General features: G+C 41.7%; 1 protein-coding gene and 1 non-coding gene across 32 annotated transcripts in view; both read left to right on the plus strand.

The window, feature by feature from the left end:
• Nucleotides 1-25536, plus strand: part of AAK1 (AP2 associated kinase 1) — a 224695-nt gene that overhangs the window by 146636 nt on the left and 52523 nt on the right. For 17 of the 31 annotated variants that reach the window (XM_077959463.1, XM_077959458.1, XM_077959462.1 and 14 more), the window contains 9 exons: nt 1947-2068; nt 3718-3799; nt 4280-4412; nt 7173-7276; nt 9365-9444; nt 13494-13648; nt 15226-15518; nt 19623-19898; nt 24591-24820. In XM_077959463.1, the coding sequence (XP_077815589.1) occupies nt 1947-2068; nt 3718-3799; nt 4280-4412; nt 7173-7276; nt 9365-9444; nt 13494-13648; nt 15226-15518; nt 19623-19898; nt 24591-24820 (1475 nt within the window). Of the gene's footprint in view, nt 1-1946; nt 2069-3717; nt 3800-4279; nt 4413-7172; nt 7277-9364; nt 9445-13493; nt 13649-15225; nt 15519-19622; nt 19899-24587; nt 24821-25536 lie in introns of all 31 variants that reach the window. The other 14 variants (XM_077959456.1, XM_028832421.2, XM_077959469.1 and 11 more) reach the window with 1 other exon arrangement.
• Nucleotides 14299-14430, plus strand: LOC114672019 (small nucleolar RNA SNORA36 family). Its single transcript, XR_003722220.1, has one exon. It is a non-coding gene; the product is annotated as a small nucleolar RNA SNORA36 family (small nucleolar RNA).

Here is a 25536-nt window from a genome sequence, read left to right on the forward strand (position 1 = left end):
GGCAATAATAAAGCTCAGAAAATGATGGCTGTTATTTTTATAACCTCTAAATTAGATTGAAAACATTAGTGTTGTTTTGTTGGAATTATTTTGAATTCCTAAAGTGTGTATATGCTCAGGAAGCTTGACTGTGTCACTTTGTATAAGTAGATTAAACTGGTAAGCTTTATAAAAAAGACATAGATGATGGAAATATTTGCTTGCCTCAGCCTTATCTCAAAGGAACGAATCTCTTCTAATCATTCTTAATTCATAACCCTATGCTTAAGAATTGTTAATCATGGAACATACCTGTGAAGGTTGATGGCCGTAGTTCAAACTACCTATGTGGCTGGAAATTCCAAGGTCAAAATTATAGATTAAAGTAATTCCAGGGCAGTACTGCCCCCAACTACATCAGTGTATCCTCTCTGGAAGAACAATAGACTTTAAACCCAGATCTCACAAGCTTTGTACAGATTAAGTTCCAAGGATCATAAGTTAATGAAACAACAAAACTCCTCCCAACACCACAAGCAAGGTTTAGTAGGAATAAGAAACAATAAACTGCAAATCAGTTGGCAGCAGACACTTCGAATATTGGAATTGGCAGATACAGACTATAAAATATACTTAATGTAATTCTTAGAAGAATTAAAAGAAGGTATAGAAACAAGTATAGAAATTAGAGCTTATTATAATTGACTGGTTGTTTTTAAAAGAATCAGTAGCAGTACAGTAGTATGGCCTGGATATTTGGTGGCTCATATCTTGCCCCTGACAGACCAGGTTTGCTCGCACATGCACACACATACACAGTGTTTTTTGGTTTATTCCATTCAACATACATTTTTTTATACCAAGCATTTTGTTAGACATTAGGTAGAGAAGACCAAGAATATGATTACAAGATGATGCTTATCTTTGAGGAGCTTATCTTTAAGAGTAGACTATCTTATAGTCTACTCTTGCCTTTGTTTTCCAAAGGCGGTCAGTCTTTGGAAGGCTGAAGACAAAAGACAATGGAGACTACAGTCTTAACGGCCTAACAAGATTTTTTGGCTGCCATTTTACTCCCCACACATAGCCAGGCCTGTCCTCCAGCATACTAGTCAGCTCAGTTCATCTAGACCAAAAATCAGTATACCTTGAGTACATAGTGTCCACTGTTTTGGAGTTGTCATTTCATTAGTAGAATCCTTTGATACCAGGGATTTCTCTAGATTTGGGGCGTTATAAGCTCCCTGCTGCCTAGAACTCCTAACTCACTGCCCAAAGAATTCATTTATTTAAAAAATGAGGGCAATACATTAACAGGAAAACTGCCCATTTATCCCCAGGCATTTTATCACATTGAGAAGTAACTGAAACATAAACAGTATTAATTCTGAATATCCTAACCTAGTGTAGTAAAGACATTTATATAAGTACTTATAAGGTCCGAGTGAAGTAATTCATATCATGAGAGAATGAAATACTGAAGGACAATAGGGAAAGAGTGACATGTTATCTGAGTGGGAGCCTGAAAGTTTCAAAAAGGACATGGCATTTGACCTGGGGTTTAAAACGAGATTTTGATAGCTGGCTAAGGAGGTAGGGATTGTGGAGGGCATCCTGGCCTAAAAGAAGAGCAAGAGCAAAGGCACAGGTCAGAGGCTTGAAAGTATGAAGACGGTTTCTGCAGAGGTGAGAAATGTGGCTGAAATTTACAAAAATGGCACTCTTGCATCCCCCACTGTGGAGTTTCCTCTTTTTGCCCTCTCCACCCACTTTTCCCTGTTACTCTGCATCTCCTGTGTTCCACTTGGGATGACCCCTGTTGAGATACTTGGAGAGGAATAACTTTCCTGTGCACATTAATGAGACTGCCAGAAATAAAACGTTTTATTTATGTGACTGTGAAACCAAATTTTCACGTGCATTACTAAATGATATCTTGGAATGGGTGGTTGGGGAATGTTTTTCAGGTTGAAAATATCCTCTTGCATGACCGAGGCCACTATGTCCTGTGTGACTTTGGAAGTGCCACCAACAAATTCCAGAATCCACAAACTGAGGGAGTCAATGCAGTAGAAGATGAGATTAAGAAGTAAGCTTTTTCTCCTTTCATGGAGTTTTGTCCACAATCAGATGAGCAACTTTACTTTCAGCTTATGGGTGAGAAGATCAGGGTGGGGAGAGAATGGTGATAGTTGTCCTTCGTCTCAGAGCATCATGGTCACAGTTGGGTTGTTTGCCTTTAAGTGAAGAATGAGGAGGGGTTTATAAGCATACATCAGAGTAAAAGGAAGGACTCTTAGAGCTCTTTATCAGTGGTCCTGTGGTCATTGCACATAAATATTTTGATTTATGATGTCACAGAGCCTATAAAAAGCTGAGAGGTGCACACACTATAATATAAAGTACTAGGATGTTTTTAAGTATGATCACAGCAGCCATGACATTATCAGTCAAACAGATGTGCTTTTTACTGAACCCTAAATTGCTCCTTCCTTCCTGCTCATAAGGCAATCTAAGTGGAAATAATGGTGAGTAGGTTATTAAAGTCTCTGCAGATACTGAATCACAGACTTTCACGAGAAAAAGCTTATTTAGATTTGTGACTCCAATAAGAGCCTGACCCATTTTCTCCTCATGTCCACATTGTTGGATATTTTACAGGTAACAGCACTCACTATTACTACTAATAAGTCAACAGTCTAGCCTGCACACCTACATCCTGATCTTCTCTGTCCTTTTCATGCATCACCCCAGACAACCATGCCTGGGGCAAGAAGACACTGATTGACCCAAGGCCCTGAGGGATGCCTAGACCTGTCCCATCTGGGATCTAGAGACTAAAGCAGCATAAATCACATGCTTGGTAACACCAAGACACTCACTTTGAGGATGTGCTTATACTACTTTTTTCTGGAGCGAGAGATAAAACTGTTATTTCAACCTGATTCCAGGAGCAAAGATGAAGGGCTCTTGATTCCATCCACTCCTCACCCCAGCCAGGGCCCACTTTCTGCTCTTCTCCAGAGCACCACAGTCAGTATTACATCTCTGTGTTGAGCCACATGTAAAGGCCATTTTTAAAACAACAAATTGGCAAAATATAGTATCAGAATAAGAATTGGTAAGAGAAGATTTTGTCATTTGAGGACCAAGAAAAGTTGCTTTTAGAAATTATTTAATGCAGCCGGGCACGGTAGCTCAAGCCTGTAATCCCAGCACTTTGGGAGGCTGAGACGGGCGGATCACAAGGTCAGGAGATTGAGACCATCCTGGCTAACACGGTGAAACCCCGTCTCTACTAAAAAATACAAAAAACTAGCCGGGCGAGGTGGCGGGCGCCTGTAGTCCCAGCTGCTTGGGAGGCTGAGGCAGGAGAATGGTGTGAACCCGGGAGGCAGAGCTTGCAGTGAGCTGAGATCCGGCCACTGCACTCCAGCCTGGGCGACAGAGCGAGACTCCGTCTCAAAAAAAAAAAAAAGAAATTATTTAATGCATTAGTGTCTGAGTCCCCACATGTTCGTAGACTAGGAGGACTGCTGCCAGAGGGCCATGGTGTGATGATATGATTGTACCAGGGACAGTCTTTCATTTTATCTGTACTAATATTTCATACTCTCTTCTGCAGATTGCTCCCAGGGATTCTATTAATGTAAAAAGAAAAAAAAAGTGTTTCTGCTGCTCCTGGTTTTTAATTATACTATTGACATATTTAACAAAAAATGAATCTCTTGATTGTAGATATACAACGCTGTCTTATCGAGCACCAGAAATGGTCAACCTGTACAGTGGCAAAATCATCACTACGAAGGCAGACATTTGGGTAGGTGTCAAGTAACCTATCCATACCTCAGATAGCAGCAGTCTTGACTGTAAATTCCCAAGGTTAATGCACACAGTGCTATAGCATGGTGGCTACCATACCATATCATTGTCTACTTGCCCCTCAAGGTTCTTGATGTGAGAATACCAGCCACTGCTTCTTGAAGCATGATAAAGAAAATTACTTCCAAGCTCTGTGGAAATTATTTAGATTTTTTTTTCATGCATATGTTACTGGTTCTTAAGAGCAAAACAGGTAAATACTTATTCTTTACTGGAGCACAATTTGGTAATAATGGTAGAAATATTGTAACTCAGCTGCTAACAGTGGTGTTGGGTTCTAAAACTCACGTTTCTAATATATTAATAGTCTGTAGTTTTTATATCTAGTAAATGTGAATGGTGCCAGTTTCTCATTAGATCCATTTAGAGTCATGATAAATAAACCACTAGTAGCAATCTGCTATCTTTATTTTTTTAGGCTCTTGGATGTTTGTTGTATAAATTATGCTACTTCACTTTACCATTTGGGGAGAGTCAGGTGGCAATTTGTGATGGAAACTTCACAATTCCTGATAATTCTCGATATTCTCAAGACATGCACTGCCTAATTAGTAAGTATTTTAAGCTTCTAGTTTCATATTTTTATTTCTGATCACAAAGAATGAATTGGCGGATAAAGGGGGATTAGATTCCAGGAGTAATGAGTTAGATGCAAAGGTAAAGAAATTAATTGATAATGATTGGGAACTCAAAGACAATGTAACAGTGTCTAGTTAGAGTGGTGGGTCTTTTTGCTAGAAATCTGAAGTTCTGTTTCACACCTGAGCCCAGCCACCCAAGCAGAAATCCTAACTGCCTGGAGCAGAATAGTGCTTCTATATTCTGTTGCAGTCTCTATGAAAGCTTCGGTACCAAAGGAGTCCAGCTGACTCATATCAAGTGATAAGAAATTCATCTTTGCAAAACTGGAAGCAACTCAAATGAAAATGATTGCAGTGCATTCACTGGGGTGAATACATAATTAAGACTATATAACTCCATGGAACCAGGTTTTTCCTCTCATTTAGGTTAATCACGGGATTTTGATAAGATGCATCTAAACTCAATGCTTTCTTAAAAATAGTCTTAAGATTCCCCACTATTTGGTATCATCATAGCAAGCATATGTACTAACATTCATTAACCAGATGGTAGAATAAGTAATCTTTAAAAAAAAAAAAAAAAAAGAATAATCTTTGCACAAAGCCCCTATACTAAAATGCTAAAGAAGCAGAGATTTTTATCATCTTTCCACATTGGTCAAGACTCTTAACATCTAAGTTTTAACTGTTATGGATTGATTATAAATCTTGAGTAACCCAGTTTGGGTCCTGCATGGGGATATACTGGAAAAAATAGAAGCAGCAAATGTGAGTGGAACATCTGACATTTGTTGAGGGCCTACTTATGCCTCATTTAATTCTTAAAATCCTTTATATATTAAGTATAATTATTCCCATTATGCAAATGAGAAAACTGAAACTGAGAAAATGTAGATAACTTATCCACTTAACATAGATACAGCTTTTAAGGTGCTGCCCATTCCATTGTGCCAGTTTTGTCAATCAGCCTCTTCCATTTATTAACAAAAAAAGGAGGAATATTTAAAGGACTAGATTATGACATTTAATAATTGTTGAATTGTTTTAAGAGATAAAGCATTATATTCATGTTAGAATTCCAGGTATGTAAGTGAGATTGGTAGGAAATATGGGAAAATGGCCAACTTTGATATTAGACTAGTATTATTTTTTGATAATTTTTAAAACATTTATGCAGTAAATTCATATTGGGAAAAACAACTCTTTATGAATATCTATACCATGGACATCTTTCCCAAACTGCTTGCAGAACATTTGGCAACTCCACTGTCACCCTAAACGCACAGATCTAAAATTAAGTTTATCATCATTAGCCCTCCTTCCTTCTTTTTACCCTCAATACCTAGTTCCCCTGCCCTCTTTTCAGTTTCTCTCAGTGGTATCACCATTGAAGCCTATAAAAGTGAAATTTAAGACTTCTTTGGATCCAGCTAGCAAGAGAGAGGAAAGGTTCAATCATTTTCTCAGTCATATTCCTTTTTTGGAGTTTCTACTATTTTCTTTATACGTACATCACTGTCACCATAGTATATACAGACTCTGTCAGCTCATGCCTCTACTGTTGGACTGGTCACCAGCTTTTCTCTCTCTCTTCAACCCATCCAGCACACCCTCACCAAAAGTTTCCTCTTATAAAACACCACCTCTCATGTCCCTGATTAGGAAACTAGCGGCTTGCCAATGGTCCCACAGTAGGGCTCAGCTTCTTAGCATGGCATTTAAGATTCTGATTCTGATTGCATGCCACCCACTCAGCCTTCTCTCTACCCTGTCCTTCTGGCTCCTCTGTTTACTTGCAGCAAGACACTCTCTTGTCTTTCTCCACGTCCTTCTTTGCTCAGACTGTTCTCTCAACTGGAATGTCTTTTTCACTGCTTCCCCCCTGACTGACTTCTGTCCTGCTTTCAAGGGCCAGCTCAAGCTCTGCCTCTTCTGCAAGGCGGTCACAAGGCTGCAGCCTCCCTGATCTTTTTGGAACTTAGTGTCCAGAGCATTCACTTTATTATTTAAGCAGTCAGCTGCCTTGTGTTGTTGTTTGCATATATATGTGTATGTTTGTGGTCTTCTTAAGGATTTTTTTTCCTCCTAAGGATTTTTCCAGCCTCAGGGAGGCAGAAGCTTAGAGGACCTGGAAATAGACAATTGATCTATAGGTCACAGGAAAAGTAAATATGCATATGTTACTTTGTAATTTTTTTAAATCTGGAAACCAGCTAATATTTCCAACAAAAGAATAAGTAAATTCATGAAATTTGGGTTTTGGTTATAATTATTAAGAATAATCATTCATTTAGTAAGATAAGATGAACCAAGGAAGCCCATGGTAAGACCGTGTAACCTCCTAGGTATTGGAGTATGCAGGTGGTAACTTTCATATTGAGAGCTTGAGTGGTAAGATGGTGTAACGTCCTAGGTATCAAAGTATGAAGGTGGTAACTTTCATATTGAGAGCTTGAGTCCCTCTGGTGCAAAGCATAGAATATGAACTTTAAGTATCTTTGCTACAATCCACATATTTTATTTTTATTTTCTTATAGATATTAAATATTTCAGGAACATTAGAGCTTCTCTTTCTAAGGGGGAGAAAAGGGGCTAATTATACTGTCTGAGTTCTATGAAAAATAAAAGTTTAAAAACAAAACATTGGGAATAGAGAGAGTAATGATGCTTCCTAACTAGTGTAATAACTGTTGGAATATTATTAAATAAATTCACGTATGTTTGCCTTAGGATATATGTTGGAACCAGACCCTGACAAAAGGCCGGATATTTACCAGGTGTCCTACTTCTCATTTAAGCTACTCAAGAAAGAGTGCCCAATTCCAAATGTACAGGTACGTGAATGGTGCTACTTAAAGGGACTAAACATTATCAGATTGCCATTTTGAGTTCCTGGGGTGTTAATCAACTGTTTAAATGAATATAGATGTCCCTTGCTTTATCTACTAGGGGGCGTTCAAGCAAAGCTAATTGTGAAGCAATCGCCATAAAGGGAATCCAATTTTCCCATGGAATTTAATTATAAAACTGAAGCAATTGTACTGAACAAAAAAAATGCCCTAGGGATTGAGTTGGACACTCTGAATGAAGATTGACCAACTTCATGTCTGTCAACTCTTCTAGTTCTCTAAGAGCCACATGCCTGTTGTAGTCACCTGGAGGTGATTAGGCAGGCTGCTTTCCTGAGGCAAGGCCTTGGACATGCCCCCATGCCTGTTAGAACCTACGCCCCCTGTCCCTGTTCTCCTTCCTTGCAGCAGAGCTTTCTTGATTTTGCTTCTGCTGTTGGCCATTTATAACTCACACTCCTCTTTCTCTGTCCTTCCAGCACATCAAGCCATAAGAATGTTTTCTACATTTAGTAATCCTAAACTCTGCACTCACAGTTTTCAGAGTAAAATGCTTGCATATGTCCTTTTTACAGACTTCAAATGTTGATAATACGGCTGGGCGTGGTGGCTCATGTCTGTAATCCCAACACTTTGGGAGGCTGAGGAGGGTGGATCACCTGAGGTCAGGAGTTCAAGACCAGCCTGACCAACATGGCAAAACCCCGTCTCTACTAAAAATCCTTGCATATTTTTCATGTCATATTGTGATCTATTTTTCTTAAACATTTTGTGAATAGATGCTATAATAAATAGATTCTAACCTGAAATTTTCTTGCTAGTTCCTCGAATAATGAACTTTTGATTTCACTGCTGGGGCTTAAGGGTGCTACTCCTCTTTCACTCTCACATTTGAAATCAGATGTGGGGTCATCCAGGTGAAGCTCAGAATATTGGCTTTATTACTAATAAGCTTGAGTCAGAAGATGCAGCTCGACCAGTCAGGCTCCCTAGCATTAGACCCACATGACTGAGATGTAAACACCTGATTCCTGGGGGACCGGCTCTTCTCTAAAGGAAGGAGGGCAACAGCAAACTGGACCAGCTCAGTTTTTCCACAGTCTTATCAGTCATAGAAGTCAACTCTTCTCCTTTGGGAGAGGAATGCTTGAAGAAGAGGAAGTGCTAGAAGTTTTCCAGCAGAAAAATCTCCCCTCACCTGGAAACGTGAAGGAAGCGAGAGGACCCTCCTAAAAGGCCAGTTTTATAGCTAGTATTATGTGTTGGGTTTCCCAGATTAAAACGAGGGATACTGTGCAGTAACCAAACATGACTTTCTTCTTTTGTAGTCCCACTTTTCCATTCGTAAACTTAAATAATGTGAGATCTAAGTGGAAGCATTCAGATTGGTAGCTAGTTTTTCAAAAGTACACCTCACAAGTCTCATGTCGTTTGGTACTCAGTAGTGGTAAGCACCTGTTTTAGGGTTAGGGACAGCTAGCTGGTGCTCCCTCATGAGGTATTATTAGATGGATAGTGCAGATTTCAAGCCAGAGGAACTCTCCTTGGCTTGTGGACTGAGTAGTGCCTCACGTGTTGGAAAGGGTACTGGCTCAGCAGCCATACACAGGGGTGGCTGTGGTTTTCTCTGAGCATTCTGACTAGCAGACTCCGTGCACCCTGGTTTGACACATTGATAAGCTCGAACGAAGATCTGTCTGGGATCCAGAATAATACCAGCTGCAGACTTTTCCTTCCCATTCCTTTCATAGCATCACTTCTAAGCTGTGGCACAGGAGAAGTGTACTGAGATCAAGCCCCAGTGACTCAGCGTGGTACAGAAGGTAGAGAATAATCGGGGAATGTGTGCTGCACACAAGCTACTCTCTCTTCTTCCCTGACTATGGCTGAGTCTGACATGCATTTGGTTAACTTTCCTTCCCTCTACCAGACAGACCGCAGGGCCTGGAAGCTGCTCCAGAAGATCCCAAAATGTGTTTCCATCAGCTCTCAGTCCCAATCAGGCTGCTTATTCTTTAACAAAGAAATCTACGATGTCCTTTTTTTTGTTTTGTTTTGTTTGCAATTCTATAGAACTCTCCCATTCCTGCAAAGCTTCCTGAACCAGTGAAAGCCAGTGAGGCAGCTGCAAAAAAGACCCAGCCAAAGGCCAGGTAAGAAATGCCTTCGTGAGCACATGTCCTCCTTGGATTGCCACAGCAGCAGGGAAGGATGCCTGTGTTTCTTGATTCTTACGTATGCTGTCGTGACCAGGGGCTTCACAGATCAGGAAAGCAAGCTCTGTCTTGCCTAGGCAGAAACTGTTCTTTGGGAATCCAAAAAGGAATATCATAAAACATTGTGATCTACATTTGAAAGAGAATCAAGAACTCTAAAGCTATTTTCTTTGCATGGGAATAGGCTCGGGGCATTCAGAGATGAGGCAACAGCAGACTTTAAATGTTGCTAGTATGGCCAGGCGTGGTGGCTCACATCTGTAATCCCAGCACTTTGGGAGGCCAAGGAGGGTGAATCACCTGAGGTCAGGAGTTCAAGACCAGCCTGGCCAACATGACAAAACCCCATCTCTACTGAAAATACAAAAATTAGCCGGGTATGGTAGCACACACCTGTAGTCCCAGCTACTTGGGAGGCTGAGGCAGGAGAATCACTTGAACCCGGGAGGTGGAGATTGCGGTGAGCTGAGATCACGCCACTGTACTCTAGCCTGGGTGACAGAGCAAGACTCCATCTCAAAAAAAAAAAAAAAAATTGTTGCTAGTACAAGAGTATCCTAAACATTAGCCAGGCGTGGTAGCACGTGCCTATGGTCCCAACTACCCTGGAGGCTGAGGCAGGAGAATTACTTGAGGTTAGGAGTTTAGGATCCGCCTGGGCAATACAGCGAGACCCTTTTTAAATTTTTAAAATTTTAAATTAAATCTTTTTAAAATTTTTAAAAAGTATACTAAACATGTGTCCCGACTTTTGGTTAGCCACATTCACCACTCTAATACTCAGCCTCCTTTTCCTTCTTACTTTCTATGGCTCCAACTACATTAGGAAAGTGCAGGTCAAAGCACCAGGTCCATGAACAGCAGAAGACTCTCCGGGTCTTAGCTAATCACAGTCTATTGAACCTAGGTTCTTCCAAAAAGCAGATGCCAAAAGAGGATTAAACAAAGATGTTATTTGGGGAAATGCCCACGTGAGAGAAAACAGGGAGGGAGTCAGGAAAGCCTGGGAGCGCCATCAGAAGGCAGTGCAAGTCTGACCCAGAGAGAGGGAGGAGAAGCATGGGTGAAGTGACCTAGACTGTCACACAACTTACATAAGACTCACCAAAGGTGTTGGGGTCCTTGTGCCAGTCAGCCAGCAGATAGTCCCTCATATCCTAGGAATTCCCATGGGTTGGAGGTTAGGGCTGGCAGCAACCTATGGGAAGCATGGCGCCAGGGCAAACACCACAGCAGTGGTGGACTTAGTGCTGCATTTTAGGAATGCAGCATCTGGGCATCGGGGTTTTATGCTCCCTGTAGGTGAAGGTCTACAAGGCACATTCGCATGGCTGCCACACCTTCCAAATGGCAGATTCTAGAGGTAGCACAGGAGTTATTTATACTCCTCTTTTTTATACCACCATGGTGAGGAAGTGCTAACAGCAAACTGCATCAACAAAGTATTCTGGATGGGAATATGTGAATTTTAATAGAACACTAAAATAACATCTGTATCTTAAAAAATTCTTTAATATTTATTAAATGTCTACTGTGTACATGAAGTTATTTTAGATGTGCCTCTAAAATAGTGAGACTTTGATTTTTAATGAACGTAGCAAACTTGCTTAACAAAGAAAACTTGTTACTTTGTAGTCTGTCCATTTCTTTCACTAATTCGGCCATGCTCACCTCTTTGGGAGTTGTTTTTGGGCTGATTTAAGTAGCTTAGTCTTTTGTGCTCATGGCTGTCTCGTAGTAGGCTCAAACATGATATGTGCAGAGGCTAAGCAATGATCCCTTTCCCCACTCCACTCCACAAAACAGACACATTGAAGTCCATACAAACTAATATTTTGGACATTCTACAATTAATAAAACAGATTCGTAGTTACTGATACATTTGATGTTCACATCTGCCTTATGATGTAGGCATATGTGTTTTTCCCTTTTACATATAAAGGACCCAAAGCTGAAAGAGGGAAAGTGACATGCCCATTATCACACAGTTACTTAGTGAGGAACTAGAACTCAAATATAGTTTTCTTCGGCTCCAGATCCCATTGCTCTAAGATGTTCCCCTCAAGAGATGATCAACATGGAGGTTCTGCTGTTTGGGTTTCTACAGAAGCCTGTTCACCTCCCTCACCCTTGGCTTTTTCTTTTTTCCCCTTTTTCTTTTTGAGATGGAGTCTCACTCTGTCACCCAGACTGGAGTGCAGTGGCGTGATCTTGGCTCATTACAACCTCCGCTTCCCAGGTTCAAGCAATTCTTCAGCCTCAGCCTCCCGAGTAGCTGGGACTACAGGCACGTGCCACCACACCTGGCTAATTTTTGTATTTTTAGTAGAGATGGCGTTTCGCCATGTTGGCCAGGCTGGTCTCAAACTCCTGACCTCAAGTGATCCACCCGCCTCGGCCTCCCAGAGTTCTGGGATTACAGGCGTGAGCCACCATGCCCGGCCGGCTTTTTCTCTCTTACACCTTTCTTCTTTTCTCCAGCACATGTCCCATTTTTCTTCCCACCTCCCTTGCCCAAGTTATAGCCCCCCAGATGTGATAGCCTTTATGTCACCACTTCCCCAGCCAGCACAAGAGCATCCCTCTAACAGGTTGCCAGTGCAAAGTTTCTGGGCCTAGGATGGAGCTTGGAGGTACGTCATGGGAAGGACATGAGGCCAGCTGCTTTGCTTCCTGTTTTACATTCATGGAGGCTGTTTTGGAAATATTTTGACAAAACATATGCTTTGGAAATATTCTTGAAACTTGTTAATTTTGGCCTAAGCCCAGTTATACTCTCTAAAGTGGAGTTTCAAAGGATGGCCAACTCTGATCTCAGGTAGGTAGTAACTTGCTGCCTGGACTACTGTAAATTCGTGAAAGTTAGCACCTGGGCTTCTGCACCCTCACAAGGAGCAAGCAGTCTTCCCTATATTAGTTTGAAAGTGTCGGTCTGGCTGTGAGTTACAGCAAGTCCAAAATGACAGTTGTGTATAAAAGATAGATGTTTATTTTTTTCTCTCGAGTAAACAAAATCTGGAGGTAAGTAGTCCAAGGCCAGCATGGCAGTTCTGCTCCATGAAGCCCTCAGGGATCTAGACTTCTTCAAGCTAACCACGTCACCATTCCTACAGTGTAGCCCTGACTGCATGGATCAATATGGCAACATTCCTGCTCTTAGCAGCAGGATCAAGGAATAGTTGAAGAAGAAGACAGAAGGCTTGAACCAGTTATTTATTATGGTTGATGAAAACTGCCGCATGATAATCTTCTTACATCTCATGTAATGCCAGGACTTAGAAACGAGTTCACACCTATTTGCAAAAGAGACTGGGCAATGTGATTTTTACTCTGGGTGACCCTGTGCCCAGTTAAAACTTTTGTTACTGTGGAAAAAAGATAGTATGTATATTGGAAGAAATGGAGTTTCTGTCACACTTCCCAATTTTAAATCCTTTGACTTGAATTATTTACTTTTTCCTTCCAGTTGCCATGTGGGATTCACTCATCTGCATGCTTTTCATTGTAGAAAGACCACTTTCACAGCTAGTTGCAGCCAAGTTTGAATTCTCTTTGCATCTGAAAACCACGTGCCTCCAACCCCTCTTTACGTTATCACCCAAAGGGTATTTTGGGAAATCCTAGGAGGTACTAGGTAAAAGGGCCACAAGATGAAATAAACTTGAGAATGCTTAGAGAATGCAAAGAGAATGCATTCTACATAGCATTCTTTTTGAGATTCTTCTTGCATATTCACACATGAAAAGTTCTGCTAGGAGAGCCACTCAATATATTTTGATCAGTGTGTTAAAAATTTATTTGCCCACCAAGCCTGTTTTCAGAAGGTCTAGTAACTGTGGCATCCTGTGGGAGATCCTTTGGGAAGCATCGATTAAGCAGACCTGGAAGGTTCAGGTGGATGTGGAAGCGGAAGCATTGTGTCCGCTGCCCACCCGCTTCCATTTTTTGCGTACTTTAATATGAACCTTTCTCTTTTCCTTTTCTAGACTGACAGATCCCATTCCCACCACAGAGACTTCAATTGCACCCCGCCAGAGGCCTAAAGCTGGGCAGACTCAGCCGAACCCAGGAATCCTTCCCATCCAGCCCGCCCTGACGCCCCGGAAGAGGGCCACTGTTCAGCCCCCACCTCAGGCTGCAGGTTTCTATCCAGATTGGTTTGAAACTCAGTACACCTCTTTGTCATTCTGGACAACAGGAAAGTCTTGGAAAGCCTGGTTTGCTTTAGGATTGGAATCCAGAGGCACACAGAGATAACAGTGTTCCTTGAGGAACAGGTGGCAGCTGCCGTTGAAATTGTATGGCAGTGGCCAGGCGTGGTGGCTCACGCCTGTAATCCCAACTCTTTGGGAGGCCAAGGCAGGTGAATCATCTGAGGTCAGGAGTTAAATTTCGAGACCAGCCTGGCCAACATGATGAAACCCTGTTTTGCCAAAACAAAAAAAAAAAAAGCCAGGCATTGTGGTATGCGCCATAATCCCAGCTGCTGGGGAGACTGAGGCAGGAGAATCGCTTGAACCTGGGAGGCAGAGGTTGCAGTGAGCCGAGACGGCACCATTGCACCCCAGCCTGGGTGACAAGAGTGAAACTCCATTTCAAAAAAAAAAAAAAGAAATTGTATGGCAAATGGCTGGCAAAAGGGGAGGCCTTCTTGAATTCTGAGATACTTCTCCAAGACCACTAAAGCCCATTGTCTCTTTTTCTAGACTTGGCCCTAAGTTTTGCAGTTTGGAACCTTATCCTCCCTCTTTATTTCATATATTTCCCTTTGCTTTTAAAGAAATAAGACTCTTCCAAAGTGTTGAGTTCAGTCCAGGGCAGCTTCCCTGTTCTGTTAATTAAACTTTGGGACATTGAAATGGGCTAGGGGAGATGATTGGGTAGAAAGCATTATTTTATTCATTTGCCTCCCAGCCTACAAAAATGCCTGGTTGGGTCTAATACATCAACAGTTAAAGATGCCTGGAAGAGACAGGACTGAAGAGGCTGAAGAGCTTGGACTAGCAGACAAGTTACTTTCAATTTTAGGAAGTTTGGGGTCTGATGGGCTGAGATACAAAGAAACTGAATTATTTTCATATATGCCTGAAAAAAAAAATAGAAACAAGACTCCTCTCTTTTGACATTCACAGAAGAATATTGTTTCTTCAATGCTTTGTCTCTTGAAGTATCTACCACCCTTCATGTTTTGGCATGCTGTTTCTAATGAGATGAGGGAGCTTTGTTTCATAAAAAGGATGGATCCAAAATATCGAATAACTGAACCGTACCAGGAAGCTGCTTTTGGGGAATTTGGTGGCCATCTACTTATAGCCAGGCCTCCAGACTAGGATAAGCTACATATAAAACACCAGGGAATGATTTTGTCATGCTGCATGCCAAGAGGGGCAAAGCCTGTGCATATGTACCAAAGGTCAGCTGAATATGTAGACATTTGGGGTGCCAACTAAATTTGTAATTGACTAAATGAGATGATTAATAACGGAAGACTTTCTTAAGGAGGCAATATTGAACCTTGTTTTGAAAAATTTGTAACACATAATGTAGCAAGAAAGACATTCCAGGTGGGACAGAGCATATGGAAAGACAGTGAGGAGCACATGAATCTGGGGATACTCTGCCCACTTGTCACCCCTTATTAATTGTTTTGGCAAGACAGAAAGCCATTTTTTTGTGGAAGAGTTTGGAACCCTTACATGGACTTTATTCTCATTGCAGGATCCAGCAATCAGCCTGGCCTTTTAGCCAGTGTTCCCCAACCAAAACCCCAAGCGCCACCCAGCCAGCCTCTGCCACAAACTCAGGCCAAGCAGCCACAGGCTCCTCCCGCTCCACAGCAGACGCCTTCCACTCAGGCCCAGGGTCTGCCCACTCAGGCCCAGGCCACACCCCAGCACCAGCAGCAACTCTTCCTCAAGCAGCAACAGCAGCAGCAACAACAGCCACCACCACCACAGCAGCAACCGGCAGGCACGTTTTACCAGCAGCAGCAGCAGGCCCAGACTCAGCAGGTAAGGTGGTCAGAGTGTGGCCCTTGCTTGCATATCTGAGTCATGACTGTGAAAAACCCACTAGGTAAAGGTATCTTCCCAAAGAGCCATTACATCACCGTTTCTCATAGATGTAGATACTAAAGCATTGGGAAGCGGATCTGTCACTCACACCCCTTTCACCCTGTTTCTCAGGCCACGAGGAATCCGTCACCTGATTGAGGGACATCAGTACAAGAGCTATTTTTTGGCTGGGTGCGGTGGCTCACGCCTGTAATCCCAGCACTTTGGGAGGCCGAGGTGGGCGGATCACGAGGTTAAGAGATCGAGACCATCCTGGCCAACATGGTGAAACCCCGTCTCTACTAAAAATACAAAAATTAGCTGAGAGTGGTGGCGCAAGTATGTAGTCCCAGCTATTTCGGAGGCTGAGGCAAAAGAATCGCTTGAACCCAGGAGGTGGAGGTTGTGGTGAGCTGAGATCGCGCCATTGCACTCCAGCCTGGGCAACAAGAGCGAGACTCTATCTCAAAAAAAAAAAAAAGCTATTTTTTTAAGGACTACTTTTTTTTCTTCTTTTTTCTAATATAACTGTAACACCGTTATCATAAGAGAGGAAAAAATAACAATAGTGTCTTATTATCGAATATCCATTAGTGTTTAACTGTTTCTGATGTCTCATAATTAAGTTGGCTTGTTTGAATCAGTATCCAATACTAACAGAATGTATTTAGTTGGTCTATATTGTTTTCCATTATCTTTTCATATTTTTTTTCACATTTTTTTTGCTATGAATGTATTCATTTTATAATGATGAGTATATCTATTTTTTTTTTTGGAGATAGGGGTCTGCTCTGTTTCCCAGGCTGGAGGGAAGTGGTGCAGTTATAGCTCACTGCAACCTCCAGTTCCTGGGCTCAAGCGATCATCCCAGCTGAGTCTCTCAAGTAGCTAGGACTATAAGCATGTGCCACCATGCCTGGCTAATTTTTATTGATAGAGATGGGATCTCATTATTTTGCCCAGGCTGGTCTCAAACTCTTGGCCTCAAGACATCCTCCCACCTCAGCCTCCCAAAGCATTGGAATTACATGCATTAGCCTATGCGGCTGGCTGATATATCTTTTAAGTCCCCTTTTATCCATAGGTTCCTCTCTTTTTTTTTTTTTTGCTTTTTGTCATCTAATTTTTCAGAGAAACTTGATTATTTGTCCCATGGAATTTTTGGCATTCTGGGTTTAGCTGATTGCATCCTGTGGTGTCATTTGATATGTTTGATCATCTTCCATGTACACTGGGAATTTCTCAAGGCTTACTCAGTATTTGAGTCAGTTTGACAGTTCTTTGTTCTTCCTGTTGCATCATGTCAGGAGGTCTGTAATGTCTCACTAGCCTCTGTTTCACTGATATTAAGATCAGGGAACGTTTACTTTCAGATTTCCCTGAAGACTGTGTTTCCCAAAAAAAAAAGAAAAAAAAAAAAAGATCAATCAGTGTATTGAGGTGTTGTCTGTCTGATCCATTTGTTTAATGCTCCCCATTAGCTTAGCAGCCATCACTGATCATTTGCCAAGTTCCTTAATTCATCAGGGATGGCACAATGATAGTCTAACATTCCCTCTTCATTTGAGGGCTGGACGTTTTCCATGAAGAAATTTTTTCATCAACTCTTTAGTTACCCTGAGGTACTGTTTGTACAGAAAGGGCAGGAAAAACACTTGATTCTTCCCTTTGTTTACTAGTTTTCAGAGTAATAAATTTGTTCTCTCTTACCGTCCAAAGGTGAACAGTGAGGTTTTTGTTTTGTTTAGTTTAGTATCATTAGGAATTCTTAGATTTTAACTTATTTGATATCTTTGAATACATTGTTTTTTTGTTGTGTTTACTAGAGATAGGGCCTTGCTGTGTTGCCCAGGCTGGAGTGCAGTGACTATTCACGGGCAGGATCCCACTACTAATCAGCCCTGGAGTTTTGACCTGCTCCGTTTCCAATCTGGGCTGGTTCAATCCTCCTTAGACAGCCCGGTGGTCCCCTACTCCCAGGAGGTCCCCATACTGATTCTGACCTTAGTGCAGACACCCAACTAGCATAGCACACTATAACCCAGAACTCCTGGGCTCAAGCGATCCTCCCACCTCAGCCTTCTGAGTAGCTGGGACTACAGGTGCATACCACCGTGCCTGGCATATTAAGGTTTTAAAAATTTATTTATTTTAAAGCTCAGATTGCCCCAACGTTGGCCAGTGGAAGTCTGGTAACTCCAGTGGTCTTTAATGATTTCCTTGCTATCTAGGATCATGCTGCCCTCGACTTGAAATCATCCATTTTTTTTAGGAGCTCTGTTTCTTTTTAGTGGAAATAATGTTTAGAAACCACAGTTTTGATGCTAGAGATACCATTTGCCTAATGGATTGGTTGTTGTTTCTAGGCCTTCTCAGTGGACAATTAGAAAATATGTTTTGTTTTGTTTTGTTTTGTTAGAGAATAGGCATTATGAATTGAGATTTATATTCCTAATTTGGATATTGAATTACTGGATTTCTGTTTAACTTCTTGGATTTTGTTGTGTTTTCATCTGGAAATCTTGATTCTTAACAGCATTAACATAATTAATTGTTCTATCGTTTTAAGATAGCAATAACCATATGATTACTGAAAACAGTTTAAGATTTCCTTGCCCATTTTACCCTTAGAATGATTAGCACATTATTTTCTGGAGCGTTCAGCTACCGATTTGATACACCGGCTTATTTGCATTGTTTTGCTTTTGATTTTTAGTTATTACTTTTTAAATTTTAGTTTAATTCTGTTTTGTGGATGTGTAAAGCATTTACATAGTTTCAAAGTTAAATCTGCAAAAGTTCATCCCCGCCAACTCATGTATAGTGGTATTGCTCATTATTATTTACAACTTGAGAGTATTCTATTAGATATTTCCTTCAGGATATATCTATCATAGTTTATTTAATCAGCCAGTCTCCTGTTGATAGACATTTGGGTTGTTTCCAGTATTTTGCTGTTATAAGTAGGCAGCTACTTTTTTTTGACGTCTTCTAATTTGTTAACCCTTTAACCTTGCCCCAGTAGACAAACAGTATCCTCCCAATTGACTCTAGTAACTACATAAAGTATACAGGATGTTCACAGATACAGTCTTGACCTTAGTTCATTGGCAGGCCCTTATTTTGATCTCTGTTTGTGTATGTAGCACATAGCCCCTAACAGTGGGGATTAGAGAGACATATAAGAAGTGTGGGCCAGGCACAGCGGCTCATGCTTGTAATCTCAGCACTTTGGGAGGCCGAAGCAGGAGGACTGCTTGAGCGCAGGAGGTCAAGACAGCCTGGGCAACATCGTGAGACTGTGTCTCTACGAAAAATAAGAAAAAAAATTAACCAGGCATGGTAGTGTGCACCTGTGATATCAGCTACTTAGGAGGCTGAGGTGGGATGATCACTTGAGCCCAGGAGGTCAAGGGTGCAGTGAGCCGAGATTGCTTGCACCACTACATTCCAGCCTGGGCAACAGAGCGAGACATGATCTCAAACAAACAACAAAAAAAGAAGCTTCATAGAGTATACTGGCTATTTTGACTGTACTAAGGAAGTTTAATAAAAATAGAGCTCTTGGGAAATAATTTTTAGTAAGACTTGAGATGAGTCTGAATAGTTGAGTTAACATTTAGGTTATTCTTTTCTGTGTCATCATATTCAGGTAGGGAAGCATTTTAATCTTGGCTGCTTTAAATCCCTGTATAAGAAGGATTACCTCTATGATTAGGAGATCGTTTATTAGCTCCTGCTATACTCTAGCTTATGGAGTCACATGATGTTTAGTCAGATAGCTTCCCTTAGGCAAGGCCCAGAAACCCACTTGGAAGGCCAGTCTGTAGTGCAGGAGGCAGCCTGGTGCAATGGATGGAGCCTAGCAGTGTAAGGGACTGCTGCTGTGTTGTATTTAATGCCCTGAGGTCTCCATCATGAGATTTTAGGCCTAGCCTCAAGACTTTTCTACTTGCCCTTGCCTTTGGCTTTAGCACTGGTCTTCATTGTTACTGAGACATTTGTCTTTTGTGACTATTATTCTGGGACAAGCCCTTATTCATCTTCTCATTTCTTGCTCAGTTTCAGGCAGTACATCCAGCAACCCAGCAACCAGCAATTGCTCAGTTCCCTGTGGTGTCCCAGGGAGGCTCTCAACAGCAGCTAATGCAGAATTTCTACCAGCAGCAGCAGCAACAACAACAACAGCAACAGCAACAGCTGGCCACAGCCCTGCATCAACAACAGCTGATGACTCAGCAGGCTGCCTTGCAGCAAAAGCCCACTGTGGCAGCAGGACAGCAGCCCCAGCCACCGCCAGCTGCAGCCCCACAGCCAGCCCCTGCCCAGGAGCCAGCGGTAAGAATCAACCAGAGCTCAGAGCACAAAAGCAGCGGAGGAGTGTGCAGTGAGAGTTAGGGAAAGGGTGGGAAAGATGGCAGCAGCGGATGTTGGGTCAGGATGCTTTCCCACCTGGGTGGTTCAAATATTTGATCTGTCCTTGATATATCCAAGAATAGTATGAGATGTTCTGTAGAAGATAGAGGTTTTTAAAAAAATCATTCTAGGCTGCTGATGAAGAACCTTCGTAATTTTTATCTCTCTGAAACTAGGCTGGCAGGAAGATCTGTTCGTCATCTCTGTCACTGTCACTTTGAACAGTCAAGGACCTAGGCAGGATTAAAGTTAATCCCTTTCTCTTCTTCAAGGGGCAGTTTGATCCATTGTGCCCTTTCCAGGCCCTGAGTCCTCCATGTTGTGTTTATTCTTTGTCTTGGATGACATTATTAATCACATTATTTAAGTTTACCTTGGAGCTCCCGTCAAGGGCCTGCTTACCTGGGACCGTTCACCCTGGTGTAATCACCCTGGGTACCAGAGCATCTGAGTATCCAGTCATTTGAGCCGTCCTGTCAATTTAGAAATTGGGCGTGTCCACTTTTAGATATTGGCTGAGTATGGCATCAGAACCCCTCATCTAATTGTCCTCTACAGTTTCAACACACACAGGCACATCATGCTTTAGCCTTTAATAAGTGGATTTTTTTTTCCGTAGTCATATTTTTCTGAGTGATAGTGATAGAAAAATTTATGGTGTTAGAAAAAGACATTTTGCATACCCAGCTGATAGAGTGTCACAGCTACCCTGTTACTCCCAGGGAAGTCCAACCACTAGACAAACAAAGGAAAAGTAAGAAACCGTCTTTCTGAGGATGGATTTGTAATAGAGTTTTGTCTCCCATCTTAAACAGAAAACCTACATCCCTTCGAAAGGAAGCAGTGCCCGTAGATTGTCTTCTTTAAGTCTCAGCTAAGTGTGTGTTTAGTGTCTTTACACCTTCGTTTCTAAAACAACTCAGACTTCCTGCAGGCGTGGAGTAGACAGTGAGTCTCTGTATTTTTAACAAGAGATAAAGTTCCTCTTGTTCATGGAAACAGAGTTTTTAAAAAAATTAGTGCATGATGTAGCTAGCAGGGACCTTAATTATCCAGTTCAGTCTCCTCATTTTATGGAATTGGAAACTGAGGCATAGACTAGAAAGTGATTGCCCAAGACATACAGACTGATGGTTGTGGAGCTGGGGCAATAATCAAAGAATCCTGATCTGTGTTTAAGTTTAATGATAACAGATGCTCATCCAGGGTGATAAAATGATCAACTACTACTGACTACACTTCTTACAAGGTTCCCCTGTGCTTTTCCTAGACAAAAGTGTCCACTTTCTTGGGAACGAATTATGAACCTTCTCCATGTTCTCTGGATGAACAAATACTTTGAACACTTTGCTCTGGGATAGTTGGTTTTAGGGACAGAGAGGAAACATGCTTTGGCCAGGAGCCATAGAGCTTCTCAGCTTTGACCCACCCCTGTCTCCACTGACTCTTGGCAGGGCTAATCTAGAGAAGCAAGTGAGTGAAGGTAAAGCGTACCCTGTAGCCATTTTAAAGCAATAAGTAGCAAAGGGAAAATGGCCATGTGCCCCAGATGTTTACTGCAGTCTTCTTAATAATAGCCCAAAGAATGGAAGCAGCCTAAATTGCTGAGGAACCCAACTGTGCAGCCATTAAAAAGCATGGTTATAAAGTCTGTACAAGAGTATGAAAAGAAATGCTCATGAGGTAATGTTAAAGGAATTGTGAAATTATGGAAAAACCATATACTTGAAAAGAGACTTAAAGTATAAGGTACCAAAAAGATAAGAATTGTATCTAGTTGTATTAGAGTGATGGAATAGAAGTCTCTTTTCTATATTCTTACATTTCTTGATGTGATTATACTCCTTTTATAATTACATATTTTATTTTTTAAAAATCTTCAGCAAGATAAACATCTGAGTCTTTGTATTCCGTCTCCTATGGTCTCTCTCTCCCTCCTCCCACTTTCCAATCCTGGGATGGCATCATGGTGCAGAAAAGAGTCCTGAGCCACAGTCAGGAGACATGGGTTCCAGTTAACACTGTGACCTTGAATGAGCTCTTGTCCTCAGTACAGAAGTTGAAATCAACGTTTTCTAAGGTCCCTTTAAACTCTCACATTCTTTGATTCTAAGTGGAAGTACAACTGTCTGCCAGGGTTGCTGGGAGGTGTAGCTGAACAGATACAAACCACTTAGTGTCTGTAGATTGCTGTTATAGGGCAAGATGTCCTGAAGGAGGCATCTGATCTTCAGTGTGCTGCATTTGGAGAACAGAAGAGAAAAATGTTGTCCGAGTGGTGAGAAAACTACCCAACCCCTTTCCTTTATGCCATCAACCTAGAGACAAAACAACTCCGGATGTAAAATGCCCTGGGGATTTCACCATCCCTTCCCTCCAGTCCTTCATCTCGGAATAGAGTTGTCACTGGACTCTTCAAAATAAAAGGACCCAACAGTTTAGTATTCTTTTCAGATTAATGAATGTCTCATGAAATAAGCCAATTCAGTGTGTCCTCAAAGCCCTCTGACCCCTATGTGTGGTGGTAGTATTGAGCCAGCTGTTACAGGCACAGCTCACTCTGGACCCCCAGAGGAAGTTGTGGAGCTGGAGCTGTGGTCGTCTTCACAGAGCACTTGGCCTCTCCTGCAGCAGGGCAGCTTTGTTACCCTTCTAACCTCTGATTGATATTAGAACCTTATATTGTAACATTCAGCCTGTTGGTAAAGTGGATGGAATGCTGACACGTGTACATAGTCTGCCTTAAATAAATTTTCCAAGTCCTGAGTACAAGATGAGGGCAGTCAATATCCCAAGCTAGAAGCATCCTGACCCGGGTATCTAGATAGTCTAGTTTCCTTAAACTCTCTCAGGGCCTGCCTTTATAGACACTGATACTGCAGGTGAACTGAGTTGCCACTTGGAGCAGCAACTCTAATCTGAGAGGAGGGACTGGAGGGAAGGGATGGTGAAATCCCTGGGGCATTTTATATCTGAAGTTATTTTATCTCTAGGTTGTTAGAGTAAAGGAAAGGGGTTGGGTGGCTTTCTTAACATTTTTTGTTCATTTTCCTTAATATAGGTGACTTATGCTTAAGGACCACTCATGTGGTCACAAGGATGTCTCATCTGTATGTTGTTCTGTGGTGGCAGTTTGGCCTGTTTTGAAAATGGCCCATATCACAAGAGTCCTTGTATTATTAGCTCAGTCATCATCAGCACCTTTTTTTTTTTTCTTTCTTCTTAGTATATTCTCTGCCAGTTCTTCAATATTATGTCCACACTGAAGATTGAAACAAGTTAATCCCACTAAACTAATGCTATATATTTTCTTAGGAGTTGTCACAGAAATAGGATCTTGTATACCCATCCCATCAATGAAATAAAGAGCCTTAACAACAAAACAAAAAGGGGAATGCTTATCTATTCTTGATGGGAGTATAAGTTAGTTCACCCATTGTGGAAAGCAGTGTGGTGATTCTTCACAGAGCTAAAAACAGAACTACTATTCAACCCAGCAATCCCATTACTGGGTGTATACTCAAAGGAATATAAATTGTTCTGCCATAAAGATACATGCATGTGTATGTTCATTGCAGCACTATTCATGATAGCAAAGACATGGGATCAACCTAAATGCCCATCAATGGGAGATTGGATAAAGAAAATGTGGTACATATACACCATGGAATACTATGCAGCCGTAAAAAGAAGAGAAGGAGGATGGAGGCTTTGCAAGAACATGGTTGGAGCTGGAGGCCATTATCCTTAGCAAACTATTGGAGGAATAGAAAACCAAATAGCACATGTTCTCACTTACAAATGGGAGCTATATGATGAGAACTCATGGATGCAAAGCGGGAAACAACAGACGCTGGGGCCTCCTTGAAGGTGAAAGGTGGGAGGAGGGAGAGGATCCAAAAAAATAACTGTTGGGTACTAGGGCTTAGTACCTTGGTGACAAAATAATCTGTACAACAAACCTCCGTGACACGAGTTTACCTGTTTACCTGTATAACAAACCTGCGTGTGTACCCCGAACCTAAAATAAAAGTTTAAAACAAACAAGCAGTAACATTTATTAATCACGGTAGAATTCTCTCTGACTCACTCCCAACCTGTGGTCTCGCTATGGCAGAGAGCGAGGGATCTCAGCAGAAATCATTCAGCTTAAATGTGTTTCGCTGGAGATATGTCTTCATTGGCCTCTACCTGTAGTGATAGGATCTATTGCCTGCCCTTTGGAAGCATTCTGAATGAGTTTGTGTGTGACTCCAGAAATAGAACGTGGTCCTTTATGGTAAATTCTAGATGTTTACACCTGAAATAGCTTTTGCATTCTTATACTTTGGGCTGAATATGGTTAACATATGGTTACCCTGCATATTATTGCTGATGAAGATTGAAATGTATGTGTATCAGGCAAATACCATGTTATTATCAGTCTCAAAGTTGCAGCACAGTTTGTCAAAGCCTGGGTTTTTCTTTCTGGGCGTTATTGATAAAATTAGCCATTTGAGTCTCATGTTAGCGCTTATGTGGCATTTTTTGTTGTTACGCTTTTCTGTTTGTTTTTCCTTTAATTTTTTTTTTTTTTTAATTTAATGAAACATTTTCCATCTCTCTTCCTAGCAGATTCAAGCCCCAGTAAGACAACAGCCAAAGGTTCAGACAACCCCACCTCCTGCCGTCCAGGGACAGAAAGTTGGATCTCTCACTCCACCCTCATCCCCCAAAACCCAGCGTGCTGGGCACAGGCGTATTCTCAGTGACGTAACCCACAGTGCCGTCTTTGGGGTCCCTGCCAGCAAATCAACCCAGCTGCTCCAGGCAGCTGCAGCTGAGGCCAGTCTCAATAAGTCCAAGTATGTGGTGCTTCCTCTTTGTCGTTCTTACCTCTGTGAGCGAGGTCTGCCTGCGGCTGCTAGTGTGTGATTCTTTGCGTAAGTGTGTAGATGCGTGTAATGCAAATACAGTGGTGTGTATTTGTGTGTGTTTGTTTAATTATTTCTGGTTTGTTTATTTTTCTGGCTTCTTGCATGTACATACATACATCTTGCACGTACTTGTGTTTAATGAGCAACTGTGAATTTGTCTTTAGTGCATGGGCCATACTAATCTTAAGAAGTCTTTTCCTACTTGGCCCACTGTTCTCATTCTCTCACCTGTTCCATGCTCTACAGTGTGCTTTCTGAACTCTCGATCTGACCGAGTCTCTCCATGCTGAAAATCTTTCATTGGCTCCTCATTACCTGTCAGATGATAGCTGAGCACCCTGCTTAACACAGAGGGCCTGTTGTGTTTCACAGGCAGACCTGCCACTCTTCACCTTCCTGAGCCCTTTGTTCCTCCTATGCCCTCTCCTGGAACTGCCACGCTCCTCCTTGCCCACCTAGGGAATGTTCATTTATTCATCAAGATCCATGTCAGAGGGTGACTTCTCCTTGACCCTTCTCTGATATGATGTATAATTGCTATCTGAACCTTTTTTTGAGCTTGTATGACATTGTATTGTCATTCATTATTTGTATGTCTGATTGAACTGGTTTGTGACAACAACCATGTCTTAGTCAACCTTTGG

The sequence above is a fragment of the Macaca mulatta genome, chromosome 13 (genome assembly GCF_049350105.2).
Source record: "Macaca mulatta isolate MMU2019108-1 chromosome 13, T2T-MMU8v2.0, whole genome shotgun sequence".
NCBI lineage: Eukaryota > Metazoa > Chordata > Mammalia > Primates > Cercopithecidae > Macaca > Macaca mulatta.